The sequence below is a fragment of the Oncorhynchus clarkii genome, chromosome 20 (genome assembly GCF_045791955.1).
Source record: "Oncorhynchus clarkii lewisi isolate Uvic-CL-2024 chromosome 20, UVic_Ocla_1.0, whole genome shotgun sequence".
In the NCBI taxonomy this organism is placed as follows: Eukaryota; Metazoa; Chordata; class Actinopteri; order Salmoniformes; family Salmonidae; genus Oncorhynchus; species Oncorhynchus clarkii.
In genome coordinates, this window is record NC_092166.1 from 40,100,462 (window position 1) to 40,118,277 (window position 17,816).

Sequence of the window (17,816 nt, forward strand, 5' to 3'; positions counted from 1 at the left end):
TAGTCATATTAGTAACCCTGCTAGTTGATGATAATCCTAGTCATATTAGTAACCCTGCTAGTTGATGATAATCCTAGTCATATTATTAACCCTGCTAGTTGATGATAATCCTAGTCATATTAGTAACCAACCCATGTTAGTTGATGATAATACTAGTCATATTATCAACCCTGCTAGTTGATGATAATCCTAGTCATATTAGTAACCAACCCTGCTAGTTGATGATAACCCTAGTCATATTAGTAACCCTGCTAGTTGATGATAATCGTAGTCATATTAATAACCCTGCTAGTTGATGATAATCCTAGTCATATTAGTAACCCTGCTAGTTGATGATAATCCTAGTCATATTAGTAACCCTGCGAGTTGATGACAACCCAAGTCATATTAGTAACCCTGCTAGTTGATGATAATCCTAGTCATATTAGTAACCCTGCTAGTTGATGACAATCCTAGTCATATTAGTAACCCTGCTAGTTGATGATAACCCAAGTCATATTAGTAACCCTGCTAGTTGATGAAAATCCTAGTCATATTAGCAACCAACCCATGCTAGTTGATGATAATCCTCGTCATATTAGTAACCCTGCTAGTTGATGACAATCCTAGTCATATTAGTAACCCTGCTAGTTGATGACAATCCTAGTCATATTAGAAACCAACCCATGCTAGATGATGATAATCCTAGTCAAATTAGTAACCCTGCTAGTTGATGATAATCCTAGTCATATTAGTAACCCTGCTAGTTGATGATAATCCTAGTCATATTAGTAACCCTGCTAGTTGATGATAATCCTAGTCATATTAGTAACCCTGCTAGTTGATGATAATCCTAGTCATATTAGTAACCCTGCTAGTTGATGATAATCCTAGTCATATTAGTAACCCTGCTAGTTGATGATAATCCTAGTCATATTAGTAACCCTGCTAGTTGATGATAATCCTAGTCATATTAGTAACCCTGGTAGTTGATGATAATCCTAGTCATATTAGTAACCATGCTAGTTGATGATAATCCTAGTTATATTAGTAACCCATGTTAGTTGATGTATCTTTCTTAATTTCTGTGACATGAAACCGCTCCAGCATACTCTGCACTTTGAGAATGGGGTTTTCCGCTAATTGCATTTGGGAACATTTGCGCACATTCTACAGGCATGTGCACATTCTTACGCTTATAATTGTTGTATGAATTAATATATTTTTCCACCGTAATTACACCAACAATCACAAATTACGGATGAGCTTGCTTTGTAATGTTTATAACACAACACAGTATTACTAGTAAGAAGTTGTGGTATATTACTCAATTCAATTTATTTTCTTTTAACCAGTGTATGTTAAAATAAATTATTTACTTACAATAGTAAAAATTAAACAGATAAACAGTTCTACAACTGAACATCAAGAATCAGTGCCTGCCCAGCCACAAAATGCAAAAGTATAAAATCGTGTGTATAAATGGTTTTTGGAGTGTTCCATGCTCAATAAATCACAACGTACCCCCAAATACTTGAGTCATTAGATGAGACAAAAATGTTCAGCTGCCCCATTAAGGGGCGGGCCATTACCGTGATAAAGGCACTCAGTAGCTGTGTTCGAATACCCATACTAACATATTGTATTCTACATACTTAATGAGTATATACTACATTCTATTTGTTAATTTTAGTATACTGTAAATTAACAGTATCCTTCAGTTGAGCGTACTAGCCCTTCACCCGTCTACCGGAAGTTGATGCTGTTGCTATGCAACCTCTTGCTAGCGCAACAAATTACTAGTTAGACATTTTACGAATTTGGGTGTGTTCTTAAATTCAATCTGAGTGCCAGAGTGCACTCGTAAATTCAGAGTGTTGTCAGATGGTCCGTTTGTGAATTCAGAGCGTTGTCAGATGGTCCGTTTGTAAATTCAGAGCGTTGTCAGATGGTCCGTTTGTAAATTCAGAGCGTTGTCAGATGGTCCGTTTGTAAATTCAGAGCGTTGTCAGATGGTCCGTTTGTAAATTCAGAGCGTTGTCAGATGGTCCGTTTGTAAATTCAGAGCGTTGTCAGATGGTCCGTTTGTAAATTCAGAGCGTTGTCAGATGGTCCGTTTGGAAATTCTGAGCGTTGTCAGATGGTTCGTTTGGAAATTCAGAGCGTTTAGTTCTCGGAGCGCACACTGGACGCTCGGGCCGAGGAGTAGGGTTGATTTGAGCGTTCTGACCTTACAACAGCAGTCAAGCACCCAAGCTAACATCGGCTAGCTTGCTAGACACAAATGAGAAGACTCTGACCATTTTACTCGCCCTAGCAGAGCTGGTTAGGCTGTTTTCATGTTATCTAGAGCGTTGGTGACTAACTGTGCTGCTGGCAACAATTTAATTACGCTTTTTTGCAGATGTTTACTGACACCGGCCATATTTGACGGGTGTTGAGCGCTCTTAAAAATCATTATTCTGCGCTCTAGTAATCAGACGAGAGTGCTCTGAAATCGGAGTAGATAGCCAGAGCGAATTTACGAAAGCACCCATTGAAAACGCACAACGACTATACCATTTAGCTAAACTAAGAATGACGGGAATAACCAAGTCAATAAACGTTGGGTCGTTAGTTAGATAGCCTATAGTTAATATACTGGCAAGTTTGATATATAAGTAGCTAGCTAACATACCGGTACATACTGCTGTAATGATATGCTATGTGGTTCGTAAGGACAGCGTAGTTAACAAATTGTCAACCAACATATGCTATGTTGTTATGAAAAGTCATTACTTTATTACACTGCTTTAACTAATTATGATAAATGTTGAACAATGAACTTGTATCTGCTCTCGTTGTACTTTGTCTGCATATTTCCGCCAAATCTGAAAACGATGTGAAGCCACGCCCATTTCCTGAAGAACTGCATTATGGGCCCTAAAGTAGAGAAATAGTGTCCTCTGCGTATATACTTCATATTTTGGCAAATTTAGTACGACATCCGAGAACTTTTGGCATACTAACTATATCCATACTATGACCAATAAGCATACTATATACTCAATTCACATCACAAATTGCACAGTTAGTGCGGTTAGTATGAGTATTCAAACACAGCTAGTGTGATTCTGTTTATTTGTGTATAATGTGAAGCACAAATAAGCATCTAATGACTCACTTAGCTGTTCTATGAGTTGTCTGAGGCAGGTGTTAGATTACGTGTGTTTTCAAGTGCAATGTTAATAACAATGGTTTTGGTAAACAGTTCTGAGATTTAACAATGCTCCTGTGAAGGTTCTAACAATGAACTTAGCCATAAGATGCTTTTGGGAAATCGGCCCTGGATATTAAACGGTTTTCTTGAATATTTTACAGCGGTGACCCAGCCATTGTCTATGTCAGCTCTGTGTAACTCACCTTGACCCCTGAGGACAGGAAGCTGCCTGTGTGAACCTTGGGGGCCGGAGAGCGAGTCCCCTGGGCCGCAACCGACTGCTTGGCTGTGGGACTTCCTGTAAGACAGAGACCCATCAATCAATTATCAAAAATGTATTTTGGTCACTGCCTGAGACTGGGTCCTGGTAATGACATCTGTCAGGTTCACAGTGATACTGAATTCAAAAGCTTTAGGTGGGTTACAGCACTAAAACAAAGCTATTGAGAGAAAAAGAGAAACTAAGGAAAACTAAGTGAATCAGCTCAAACTCCAACATCAGCTTGAAACAACATGGAACACTTTAAACCCCTCCGCCCGCCCTGGATCAGTTGAAACTAAGCGTTGGTGGATGTATGGGATATGGGAGAGGCTGTGTGGGAGAGCAGAGCACATGACTGGAATGTGAATGGGAGCTACAAAGCGCTGAAGTACAGCAGTGGGAGAATGTGATTTCACTGTGCTCCACTTGAGACTGACACTGATACATTGAACGGCCAAATGCCAACACACACATTCTGTAATTGAATTTACAATGAAGCGTAGCCTAGTCAGTATACACCAGGGATGGGCAACTGGCAGCCCTGTGCACAAAATAATGTAGGCCCCGGATCAAATTACAAAAACAAAAAATATATACAATGCATTCGGAAAGAATTCAGACCCGATTACTTTTTACACATTTTTTACGCTACAACCTCATTCTAAAATGGATTAAATATATTTTTTTCCTCATCAACCAACACACAATACCCCATAATGACAAAGCAAAAACAGGTTTTTAGATAATAATAAAAAAACAACAGGAAAAACATATTTACATAAGTATTCAGACCATTTTGAGACTCGAAATTGAGCTCAGGTGCATCCTGTTTCCACTGATCATCCATGAGATGGTTCTACAAGTTGATTTTAGTCCACCTGTGGTAAATTCAATTGATTGGACATGATTTGGCACACACCTGTCTATATAAGGTCCCACAGAGTCAGAGAAAAAACCAAGCCATGAGGTTGAAGGAATTGTCCGTAAAGCTCCGAGACAGGATTGTGTTGAGGCACAGATCTGAGGAAGGGTACCTAAAAAATTCTGCAGAATTGAAGGTCCCCAAGAACAGAGTGGCCTCCATCTTCCTAGAGCTCACCGCCCAGCCAAACTGAACAATCAGGGGGAGAAGGGCCATGGTCAGGGAGGAGACCAAGAACCCGATGGTCACTCTGACAGAGCTCCAGAGTTCCTCTGTGGAGATGGGAAAACCTTCCAGAAGGACAAACATCTCTGCACCTCTCCACCAATCAGGCCTTTATGGTAGAGTGGCCAGAGGGAAGCAACTCATCAGTAAAAGGCACGACAGCCTGCTTGGAGTTTGCCAAGAGGTCTAAAGGACTCTGACCAAGAAAGAAGATTCTCTGGTCTGGTGAAACCAAGGTGAGCCACCCTTTGCCTTGATGACAGCGTAGCACACTCTTGGCATTCTCTCAACCAGTTTCATGAGATAGTTACCTGGTATGCATTTCAGTAAACAGGTCTGCCTTAAGTTAATTTGTGGAATTTCTTTCCTTCTTAAAGCGTTTGAGCCAATCAGTTGTGTTGTGACAAGATAGGGGTGGTATACAGAAGACAGCCTTATTTGGTAAAAGAATAAGTCCATATTATGGTAAGAACAGCTCAAATAAGCAAAGAAAAACGACAGTCATCATTACTTTAAAACATGAAGGTCAGTCAATCTGGAAAATTACAAGAACTTTGAAAGTTTCTTCAAGTGCAGTCGCAAAAACCGCTATGATGAAACTGGCTCTCATGAGGACCGCCACAGGAAAGGAAGACCCAGAGTCACCTCTGCTGCAGAGGATAAGTTCATTATAGTGAACTGCACCTTAGATTGCAGCCCAAATAAATGCTTCACAGAGTTCAAGTAACAGACACATCTCAACATCAACTGTTCTGAGAAGACTGCGTGAATCAGGCCTTCATAGTTGAATTGCGGCAAAAAAACAACAACTAAAGGACACCAATAATAAGAAGAGACTTGCTTGGGCCAAGAAACTCGAGCAATGGACATTAGACCGGTGGAAATCTGTTCTTCGGTCTGATGAGTCTGATTAAGATTTTTGGTGCTGTGTCTTTGTGAGTCACAGAATAGGTGAACGGATGATCTTTGCATATGTCGTTCCCACCGTGAAGCATGGAGAAAGAGGTGTGATGGTGTAGGGGTTCTTTGCTGGTGACACTGTCTGTGATTTATTTAGAATTCAAGGCACACTTAACCAGCATGGCTACCACATCATTCTACAGCGATACACCATCCATTAGATGACCTGGCCCCCACAATCTCCCGACCTCAACCCAATTGAGATGGTTTGGGATGAGATGGACCGCAGAGTGAAGGACAAGCAGTCAACAAGTGCTCAGCATAAGTAAGAACTCCTTCTAGACTCTTGGAAAAGCATTCCTCATAAAGCTGGTTGAGAAGATACCAAGAGCGTGCAAAGCTGTCATCAAGGCAAAGGGTGGCTAATTTGAAGATTCTTAGATAAACCCAGCAAAAAAAGAAACGTCCTCTCACTGTCAACTGCGTTTATATTCAGCAAACGTAACATGTGTAAATATTTGTATGAACATAACAAGATTCAACAACAGACATAAACTGAACAAGTTCCACAGACATGTGACTAACAGAAATGGAATAATGTGTCTCTGAACAAAGGGGGGGTCAAAATCAAAAGTAAAAGTCAGTATCTGGTGTGGCCACCAGCTGCATTAAGTACTGCAGTGCAACTCCTCCTCATGGACTGCACCAGATTTGCCAGTTCTTGCTGTGAGATGTTACCCCGCTCTTCCACCAAGGCACCCTCCGATCCAACAGGTCCCAGACATGCTTAATGGGATTGAGATCCGGGCTCTTCGCTGGCCATGGCAGAACACTGACATTCCTGTCTTGCAGGAAATCACGCACAGAACGAGCAATATGGCTGGTGACATTGTCATGCTGGAGGGTCATGTCAGGATGAGCCTGTAGGAAGAGTACCACATGAGGGAGGAGGTTTTCCCTGTAACACACAGTGTTGAGATTTCCTGCAATGACAACAAGCTCAGTCCGATGATGATGTGACACACCGCCCCAGACCATGACGGACCCTCCACCTCCAAATCGATCCCGCTCCAGAGTACAGGCCTCGGTGAAACACTCATTCCTTGGACGATAAATGCGAATCCGACCATCAACCCTGGTGAGACCATACTGCGACTCGCCAGTCCTGTCTGGTCCAGCGACGTTGGGTTTGTGGCCAAAGACGACGTTGTTGCCGGTGATGTCTGGTGAGGACCTGCCTTTACAACAGGCCTACAAGCCCTCAGTCCAGCCTCTCTCAGCAGATTGCGGACAGTCTGAGCACTGATGGAGGGATTGTGTGTTCCTGGTGTAACTCGGGCAGTTGTTGTTGCCATCCTGTACCTGTCCTGCAGGTGGGATGTTTGGATGTACCGATCCTGTTACACGTGGTCTGCCACTGCGTGCACGATCAGCTGTCCGTCCTGTCTCCCTGTAGTGCTGCCTTGGGCGTCTCACAGTACGGACACTGGAATTTATTGCCCTGGCCACATCTGCAGTCCTCATGCCTCCTTGCATCATGCCTAAGGCACGTTCACACAGATGAGCAGGGACCCTGAGCATCTTTCTTTTGGTGTTTTTCAAAGTCAGTAAAAAGGCCTTTTTAGTGTCCTAAGTTTTCATAACTGTGACCTTAATTGCCTACCGTCTGTCTGTAAGCTGTTAGTGTCTTAACGATCGTTCCACAGGTAAATGTTTATTAATAGTTTATGGTTCATTGAACAAGCACTGGAAACAGTGTTTAAACCCTTTACAATGAAGATCTGTGAAGTTATTTGGATTTTTACAAATTATCTTGAAAGAAAGGGTCCTGAAAAAGGGATGTTTCTTTTTTGCTGAGTTTATAAAATATGTTTTGATTTGTTTAACACTTTTTGGTTACTACATAATTCCATGTGTGTTATTTCATAGTTTTGATGTCTTCACTATTATTCTACAATGTAGAAAATAGTAAAAATAAAGAAAAACCCTTGAATGAGTAAGTGTGTTCAAACATTTGACTGGTACTGTATATATATTTTTTGGAACTCAGTCAGGGTCTCAATTTACTGTAGAATACACAAGGTGCTATTTCCAACTTAGGTTGTGCATCAGCAGTTTTGCTCTTGTTATGTCAGTCACTCAAACAGCCCGTGTCAGTTAACTTTTTTTTAGATTGGTAAGTTCCTCTAAACAGTGACTTCAACTCATAGTAATCATGGTCGAATTCCCAACCGAGGGTCGCCCATTGATTTTGTTAGTCACTCTCACTCAGACACCATATTAAAAACTACAAACATTTCTCTCCACCTATGGCAAAATGTGTAGAATTGCAGAACATTTGCTGTAAAACTGCACAATTTTCTCTCTGCCCCATACTAATTTCACTTAGGGCCCCCAAAAGGCTAGCGATAGACTCTGACTGCATGTGTGGGTCTGCATGTGGGTACGTACGCACTGCAGCCCCTCATGAGTTCAGATTTTTTTGTGGCCACCACCCCCATCAAAGTTACTGGTATACACAAACCCAAAATAATTCCTCAATCTCACACACAGCCTCCCACGCTGTATACCTGCGAGGGCTATAAATAGCAATCTGACTCACAAGCACACACACACCTCTGAATGTCTAACCCCCCCACCCCCGCACTGTCCAGTAATCTGTCCCGGACACTGAGCCACGGAACACAGCAGTACAGCAGTAGTTCCTGTCACAATGGAAGCCCCTCTCATACCATCAAAAAGTAATCTGTCCCGGACACTGAGCCACGGAACACAGCAGTACAGCAGTAGTTCCTGTCACAATGGAAGCCCCTCTCATACCATCAAAAAGCTGCAGCATCAAGTCATGGTTTATGGAGAGAGAGACAGAAGGAGGGAGAGAGAGAGGAGACAACTGAAAGGGTTCAGGCTTAGAGAATATAGTCAACTGTGGAGGTTTATCAGAGGAGAGGAGAGAAGTAAGAGTGCACTAGATTCAGCCTTGGGATGTTTGTAACGGTGGTGTGTGGGAGGGGAACGTTGGCCCTACAGTGGCCGAGGAGAGCCTACAACACCATTATCATCTGCTGTGTGGGAGGCACAGTCTACAGTACATCCTCACATTGTGCTGCAGGAGCTAACCCAAAAACCTAACCCAAATCATAACTTTAACCATTAGGGAAAACCAGCAAAACTGTTCTTAGATCAGTGTCTAGAATCTAGGGGCAAGAGTGGAGCTGTCGAGCAGAGCATTAGCGTACCTGTGGAGGCGCCGGAGTTCGCTGCCATGCCGATGACCTGGCCGGGCTTGTCGACAATGATGTAAGGGTTGTTGAGTACGGAGGAGCCCTGTTTGGTGTGTACCGGGGTGGAGGTGTGGATACGGGGGAGGGGCGAGTGGCTGGGTGTGGAGATGGGTGAACCTTTGGGATCAAAACAAAATCACAAACAACATGCTCATTATAAAGATATTCATTTTAAAACATGCATTTTTCTAAAGCTCTGTATCTTAAAAAAAAGCCCATGAACAAAAATCGATTTAAAGATTTCCTTAATGTGCTTGTGCCTCACTTTTGAAATTCAAAACCTTTTCAATCTTAAAAGAGACAGTGTTTTAAAACTGAGATTGGCCTATAGTTTCTTAATGTTGGGGGGAATAACGAAACAAATCAAACAAATGTCTCCACTGACACTAAGAGTGGGTCTGACTGACTATGATAACAAAAATCTAAATAACACCATTGAATTATTAATCAACTCACAACCCCTTCCCTCCCCCCACTCCAGTACAGCCAGATCCCATTGGGAGGTAGTTACCTGACACAATCTTACAGCTCATGGTGATTGGCTGAAAGGATTTCCCGGGGGACTCGGAGGGGCTGGGCAACTGTCCCTGGGGGACGATCTTACAGCTGGCCGTGATTGGCTGGAAGGCCGAGTTGCCATGGGAACCCAGCGTGATCTTCTCTGTGACTTTAGGACGGGATGGGGTGCGTTCCGAAGCCGAGGGGGGCGCGCTGTACACCCCAGACCTCCCAGTCTCAGTTTTGACAGGCAGACCTGGACGGAAGGGGAAGATAATAAAGAGAAAGAAAGGGAGAGAGAGGAGTGAGGACGATGATAACCATTAAAATCCACTCTAGGCATAATCTTCATTATAATTATCCTCATCCTGGCACAGAGAGATAGGCAGAGAGAGATTATTTCTCAGTCCAGTCATTAATAATTCACTATAGGCCTGCAGAGGAAAGGATTTAAAGAAACAAAAAAGAGAAATTGTAGAAAATCATGGCACGCTTGGACAGGTCGTGGTTCACTGAAGATGAGAAATTGACATAATTCCAATGGAAACAGCTCCTTGTTCTGCAGTGCACAGTGTGTTCAGATCTTCTTTGAATCTTCTATGATATAGACCAAGGTTTCCTAAACACAGTCCTAGGGTCCCTAGGGTTTGGTTTTCGCCCTAGCACTACACAGCTGATTCAAATAACCAGCTCATCGTCATGCTCTGATTATTTGAATCAGCGGTGTAGTGCTAGGGGGGGGGGGGTATGGCAGGACCCAGTTTGTGAAACCCTGGTGTGGAGTTAAAAGTCTCATTCACATTCTTAGCTGATAGAACAGGTGAATAAAAAGGGGAATTGAATGTATATAACCTCCCATGTATCTCACCTTTCTCTGCGATGGTGGGGTGGTTGTCCTGTGAGAGGGGGAGTGGAGAGCTGCAGCGGCCAGAGAGAAGACCTGGGGTTTGGGGCAGGAAGGATGGGGACGAGGGGCTGGCTTCACGCGGGTGGTGGTGGGCGTGGGAGGAGGAAGAGAGCACATAGTCGTCCCCCAGGGAGTTCCTGTGGAGCTCGACATCCACCACCTGAGAGGAAAGTAAGTTCAAGGGTCAACGTTCACAGTGGTAAAAAAAAAAAAAAAACGGTGTATTCAACACAACGAGTCAAGTTTAAGATCAATGCTGGGGCTATGGTCCCATGAAATGTAAGACAGGTGTCTTGCTAGTAGACTTGATAGAGAAGTTTGAACACAGTAAATGAATAACAGACTCACTGTTTCTGCTCCCAGTGTCTGCAGGCCTGTGTAAGTTCTGTCGAGCTATAGGGAGAGACAGTAAGATTTATTATGCACTTTTATATAGAGAAAGAGAATGACTGAGTAACAAAATAACAGTAAAAAAAAACATTCAAAACTGTGTCAAAAAAGAAGAAACCATATCAGTGAATCTCACTTAAGAAATCAAAAAGCCTGTGAGAACCCTTTAGAACATTCTCAAGTAGCTAGACTAATACAACTTTAAAGAACCACTACACTTAATTGGCATCCAAGAGTCCTCTTTTGAGGAAGACAGAGAGAGACAGAGAGTGGAAGACAGAGTGACGCAGAGAGACAGAGAGTGGAAGACAGAGTGACGCAGAGAGACAGAGAGTGGAAGACAGAGTGACGCAGAGAGACAGAGAGTGGAAGACAGAGTGACGCAGAGAGACAGAGAGTGGAAGACAGAGTGACGCAGAGAGACAGAGAGTGGAAGACAGAGTGACGCAGAGAGACAGAGAGTGGAAGACAGAGTGACGCAGAGAGACAGAGAGTGGAAGACAGAGTGACGCAGAGAGACAGAAGTGCTCCTCTGTGAATGAAACATGCGTTTCCAGTGCAACTAAAGCTGTAATGAATCTACAATCGGACCTTAAGGTGGTGTATGATGTCTATGCGTTTGTTGCGGGGGTCTTTGAAGTGGATCTGGATGCGGACAGGGAACTCCCCCCAGCCTCGACGTGTCAAGTGGAACGGAGGCTCACTAACAACAGACACATTTAGAGTCATGAAAACACACACACTTGGATCAGGGACAAATACATTTTGAATACTTTATGACACACACACACACACACACAGACACACCATGGTTGAGAATAAACATCATCCATGAAAACAACATCATAACTACCCCTTTAAGTATTAAATACAGCCAGACAGAGAAGGTATCCCATCACCCCCTACACTCTTGACTCATTGTTCTTTGTAGACATTCTACCCCAAATTCAATGAGCGGGAGGCTTTCTCTCTCATCTCCTCTCTCTTTGAAGCCTGCGGTTCTCATCCTTGTGGCCCAGAGCCTGAGCTGACTGTGTGTCCGCTTGTGTTTTATTCCCACACTTGAAGACATTGGATGTGTTATAATCAGCAAAGAGCTTGAGCTACAGCTCTGTGGGGTTCAGTAAGTGTGAATCCTCTGCTCAGTCAGTCAGTCGGGATGCATCTATCGGGGTTACAGACTGTGTCTTGTCAGCTAAAAACAGCCAGAGGGCTGAGGATTTTTTTTAAACACTGACTGATACTCTGATTCAGAATGGGGATGTAAAGCAGGATCAACCTGCATGCCGTGTCAGGGCTCTAAGCAATCCGGGGCCTGAAGTATTCTGAGGTATTAGATATTAGTTTTCTGAGTGATTACACTGTCTGTAGGTAAAGGGTGTGTCAGCACGGTTAGTCATAACTCATGTGTACTGTTAACTCCATTTCTGACTCATACTGCTCACACAAATCATAGGAACTAAAGTATATGTTTCAGATGTGTCAGGGGGCTCTGTGCAGAAGTTGCCCTTAGGCACAGGTCTAGGATCAGCTTTCCCACCACAAATCCCAAAGGGCAAGCTGGTCTTAGAGCAGTGTCTAGGGGCAACTTGACCTAACGCCTGTGGGCTGGCTGAAAGGTTTGTCTGCATTGTCTTATGTCACATGGGGCACTATTACTCCAAGGCATTTCAGTTTGATTACTACGATGGGAGTGTTAATTAAGACATTCCCAGCAGAACAGTCCAGAAGAGTTTATGCATATACAGTATGATGAAGACATTGTGTTGTGTTTTTGTTTGTTTTGGACTTCGCCAAGGGGTTTTTCGACTAATCGGGCACAAATAAATGTCTTGAGGCAAGCCAAAGCCGGAAGCCGGTGATTGGTCAACAGTAGGGAATATTCAGTTAAGTCTTTGTTGTCATTAAATGAGAGACGAGTCGTTTTCATGCACATTTTTTCATTGAGAAATACTGCACCAAATATCTTATTTAGATGTAAAATCATGGGACTAAGATCTCCTCTGCAAAAACATTAAAATGAAAAGGAGATTTCTTGAGTTAACGTAGATTTATTCTGACTATTTAGAGGACTATTTGGCTACGGCGTCTCAAAATGGACAAACAGCACTAGTGGCCTTTTCAGTTTTCAAGCTAAAGTTTTTTAGGCGAGTATGCGAGCACACGTTCGGTTCGCCTAGCCGAGCTGAAGCTTGCTGACGCCTTTATCAAGGTATACACTCGGTTCTTCTTGGGTCCAAAAAGCTGGACCCGAATGGACAACCAGACCTAGACCCCAAAAATATGATTATCCGACAACTTTCTTTTCTGGTTAGCGAATAGGCCTTTATATGTTGGCTAGGCCTGCTATAAGTACTATTTGAGAAGGTCCAGAGACAAACATTTCCTAGGTGGCAATGGTCAGGATGGATATCGTCTTTTATCAGCACTGTCGTACAGCGTAGTAACAAACAGTCATCTACAACATAGCAAACACGTTGTTATATAAAATGCCATCTGTAAATACGAATAAAATGGTTAAATTATGAGGCTAGTTGGTTTAGCCAAAGATGAAGCCAACAACCTTCCCGCTAGCCATGATTGGCTGAGATAATGGTCTGCAATATAACACGCTTCTGTCTATTTGAGCTGGTCAGTATGTCTAGGTAATCCTGTCTAACGTGGCAATTGTTTTTTAATGTATCGTGTTAAAACTGCATAAGTGTTGCTCTCCACTTTCTGGAGGACTGAGTTTTGAAATCAGTGGAATTAGAGTTTGGTAGCTAAGGATATGGAGAAAACACCAGTCCCTGGATTACATCTTTAAACGGACAACCATGGCATCCAACCATGAATGATGTTTACGGTTAAGATAGTCTAGCTAACTACAGTAAATGTTGGCAAAAAAACGTAATTAAATTGTTGCCAGCAGCACAGTTACAGTCACCAACGCTCTGGATAACATGAAAACAGCCTAACCAGCTCTGATAGGGCGAGTAAAATGGTCAGAGTGGGGTGTTCTCTCATTATGTGTCTGGAAGTAGCTAGCCAATGTTAACCAGTTAGCTTGGGTGCTTGACTGCCGTTGTGAGGTCAGAACATTCGGATCAACCCTACACATTGGCCAGAGCATCCAGTGTGCGCTCTGAATGTGAAACGCTCTGAATTTATGACGGACAATCTGACAGCACAGTTGCAGTCACCAACACTCTGGATAACATAACAGCATAACCACATCTGCTAGGGCGAATAATGTTCAGTGAGCTGTTCTCTCTCAATTAGATGTCTGATAATAGCTAGTAAGTTAGCTTGGGTCATTGACTGTTGTTAGTACATTCAGATCAACCTTTAAAGAGTTTGGTGGGGCTAAAGCTTAAGAGGATGTGAACGATGTTGAATGGGTGTAGACAAAGAAGGGCTCTCCAATAGTAGAAACAAAACAATCAAAGGCCATTTCCACAAAAGTGAGTTTACAAGTTGATCAACTTTCAAAGCAAAATTACCATTTCCCATTGTTCCTCAACTGTAGTGTATGATATACCATTGTGTAGCTCTGAGTCTCTACTTTTATCCAATGTAAAAAACACTTTCAAATTTTGCTACATAAGACTAATTGAAAGTTAAACAAAAATAATCATCTGAATGCACAGAACGTCACTGTGGGCCATGCAATATTCATGTATAAATCACTCTGGGCCTTGCCCTGCATTAATGAGAGAAATAACACTTTCTGTCTCCTGCCAATGCTTTGAATTATGGCACAAATAGTGCAGGTGTTCATTGGTGAGTCCGGTGCGATATTTGTTTTTAATAAAGTTAATTGTGGAGAAGGCTGATTCACAGTTGTATGTGGTGCCAAACATGGTCAGGATGTATAGTGCCAGTTTCTTGAGAACAGGGACATCAGCTGCAGGCACCATCTTTCCCCAGAAAGTGACAGGGTCACAACCACCAGCCTGCTCCTTCAAAGACACGTTTTATTTCAGCTCAATCAACTCCATTTGCAGTGACGCAACATCTACCCATCAGAAATACCGTTTTTTCTTCTTCTGACAACTTTGTCACATTTGTGACCAAGAAGGGCATCTGGGTGAGCAGCAGCAGTTCTCTTCCAACAGTGATGTCATCAAAGCGAGCCTTGAAGTTCTCCATCAGCTTCTGGATGATATATTGACTTTTATATAATAAAATGTCCGGATTGACCCTTCAAGTTGAGTTTGGCTGCTATAGGCTATGCAGAGCCGAGGTTGGCTCCATTCGGGTCTCTCAGCTTCTGGACCCAAGTTGAGTTTGGCTGCTATAGGCTATGCAGAGCCGAGGTTGGCTCCATTCAGGTCTCTCAGCTTCTGGACCCAAGTTGAGTTTGGCTGCTATAGGCTATGCAGAGCCGAGGTTGGCTCCATTCTGGTCTCTCAGCTTCTGGACCCAAGTTGAGTTTGGCTGCTATAGGCTATGCAGAGCCGAGGTTGGCTCCATTCTGGTCTCTCAGCTTCTGGACCCAAGTTGAGTTTGGCTGCTATAGGCTATGCAGAGCCGAGGTTGGCTCCATTCGGGTCTCTCAGCTTCTGGACCCAAGTTGAGTTTGGCTGCTATAGACTATGCAGAGCCGAGGTTGGCTCCATTCGGGTCTCTCAGCTTCCGGACCCAAGTTGAGTTTGGCTGCTATAGGCTATGCAGAGCCGAGGTTGGCTCCATTCGGGTCTCTCAGCTTCTGGACCCAAGTTGAGTTTGGCTGCTATTAGGCTATGCAGAGCCGAGGTTGGCTCCATTCAGGTCTCTCAGCTGTAGTTACATAGACCCGAGATCCGATGACAAACTAACCGGACCGGAGTGAAAAGTTTGAATTTTGGGTGTTGGTATTTCGGGTTTGGGTGGACTCGTGAATACCTCTAATGTTTACTCCTCAAACAGTCAAACAGAGATTTTTCTGCAACTGAAATCCTTGGACTTACCGCCGTAGCCTTTTTTCCCAGGTTGCCTAAGTCCAAACTGTAAAATAATAATAAAAAATAACCCCATAAATGGGATGGAAAAACCCTTCCAGTGTCAACTTATATATCTAAAACAAGAAAGTATGTAGAAAAGACAATGGACCAATATATTTATTTTATGGAATCTTTGAGAAATAAAAATCACCAAAATAAAAGCTAGACAGGGAGGGAGAATTGAAAATATCAAAAACAATGAATTTAGAAGTATATACAGTGCATTCGGGAAAGTATTCAGACCTCTTGACTTTTTCAACATTTTGTTACGATACAGCCTTATTCTAAAATTGATTAAACAAAACGTTTTCTCGTCAATCTACACACAATACCCCAAAATGACAAAAAGAAAACAGGTTTATAGAATTTTTTGCAAATGTATAAAAATAATAACGGAAATACCTTTACATAAGTATTCAGACCCTTTGCTATGAGACTTGAAATTGAGCTCAGGTGCATCCTGTTTCCATTGATCATCCTTGAGATGTTTGCACAACTTGATTGGAGTCCACCTGTGGTAAAATCAATTGATTGGACATGATTTGTCTCTATAAGGTCCAACAGTTGAACGTGCAAGTCAGAGCAAAAACCAAGCCATGAGGTTGAAGGAATTGTCCGTAGAGCATCTGAGACAGGATTGTGTCGAGGTCCCCAAGAACACAGTGGTCCCATTCATTCTTAAATGGAAGAAGTTTGGCACCACCAAGACTCTTCCTAGAGATGGCCGCCCGGCCAAATTGAACAATTGGAGGAGAAGAGTTCCTCTGTGGAGAATGGAGAACCTTCCAGAAAGACAACCATCTCTGCAGCACTCCACCAATCAGGCCTTTATGGTAGTGGCCAGATGGAAGCCACTCCTCAGTAAAAGGCGCAACAGCCAGTTTGGAGATTGCCAATATCCACCTAAAGGATTCTCAGACCATGAGAAATAGGAATCTCTGGTCTGATGAAACTCTTTGGCCTGAATGCCAAGCGTCACGTCTGGAGGAAACCTGGCAACATCCCTACGGTGAAGCATGGGAGAGGCAGCATCATGCTGTGGGGATGTTTTTCAGCGGCAGGGACTGGAAAACTAGTCAGGATCGAGGGAAAGATAAAATGAGCAAAGTACAGAGAGATCCATGATGAAAACCTGCGCCAGAGCGCTCAGGACCTCAGACTGGGACAAAGGTTCACCTTCAAACAGGACAACAACCCTAAGCACACAGTCAAAATAAAGAGTGGCTTCGGGGCAAGTCTCTGAATGTCCTTGAGTGGCCCAGCCAGAGCCCGGACTTGAACACGATCAAACATCTCTGGAGAGACCTGAAAATAGCTGTGCAGCGACGCTCCCCATCCAACCTGACAGAGCTTGAGAAGATCTGCAGAGAAGAATGGGAAAAACTCCCCAAATAGAGGTGTGCGAAGCTTGAAGCGTCATACCCAAGAAGACACAAGGCTGTAATCGCTACCAAAGATTCTTCAACAAAGTACTGAGTTAATGGTCTGAATACTTATGTAAAAGCAAAAAATAAATACAAAATGTAATACATTTTAGAATAAGGCTGTAAGGTTACAAAATGTGGAAAAAGTCAAGGAGTCAGAATACTTTCCGAAAGCACTGACATTTGTTATTATGTTTGAACATAGCAAAATGCATAGAATTGGCAGAAATTAGCTTTAAAACAGCATGTTCTCTCAGCTCCATGGCAGAATATGTAGAACTGCATGAAACTTCCATTAAAACTGCAACGTTTTCTCTCACCTGCATGGCAAAATTAGTAGAATTGCAAGAAATTTGCTTTAAATCTGAAAAGATTTATCACAGCTCCACGGAGAAATTTGAGGAAATGTTCTCTAAAATTCAGCCTCGCTGACCATAACCCCTGCCAAGCCCACCACCTTAGCCCCTTTTTAATACAGAAAAAACCCTGGTCTACATCTGCACGAGTTAAACCTACATCGTTGTCTGGCCAAATAGAAGTTGTTCAGAAAACTTTGTTTACCTATAAAATTAAATGAAAATGGTGTAAATAAGGGCAAAACTACATCGTAGCTCAGGGATGGGCAAATGGCTCCCCGAATTAATAATAAATAAAAAGGAACTAATTCGGGGGGTCAACTTACTGTTGAAAGTTAGAATATTAGAATACACAAGGTGTAATTTTGAAATTTAGATGTGTATCAGCAGTCACTGACAGTCACTCAATTAGCCCATGTGAGCTAACCTTTCTTTAGATTGCTAAATGAGTCTAGCCAGCTATCTAAACTAGTAATCATGGTCAAATTACCAACCGGGCATGCAGG

General features: G+C 42.8%; 1 protein-coding gene across 2 annotated transcripts in view; it reads right to left on the minus strand.

Annotated features, from left to right (window-relative positions):
• The window catches only part of LOC139376351 (YEATS domain-containing protein 2-like), a 73,050-nt gene that overhangs the window by 44,547 nt on the left and 10,687 nt on the right, over positions 1-17,816 (minus strand). For both annotated transcript variants that reach the window (XM_071118786.1, XM_071118787.1), the window contains exons 8-13: positions 11,158-11,269; positions 10,525-10,569; positions 10,138-10,336; positions 9,283-9,525; positions 8,727-8,888; positions 3,382-3,476 (exon numbers count right to left, since the gene is read on the minus strand). In XM_071118786.1, the coding sequence (XP_070974887.1) occupies positions 3,382-3,476; positions 8,727-8,888; positions 9,283-9,525; positions 10,138-10,336; positions 10,525-10,569; positions 11,158-11,269 (856 nt within the window). The remainder of the gene's footprint in view (positions 1-3,381; positions 3,477-8,726; positions 8,889-9,282; positions 9,526-10,137; positions 10,337-10,524; positions 10,570-11,157; positions 11,270-17,816) is intronic.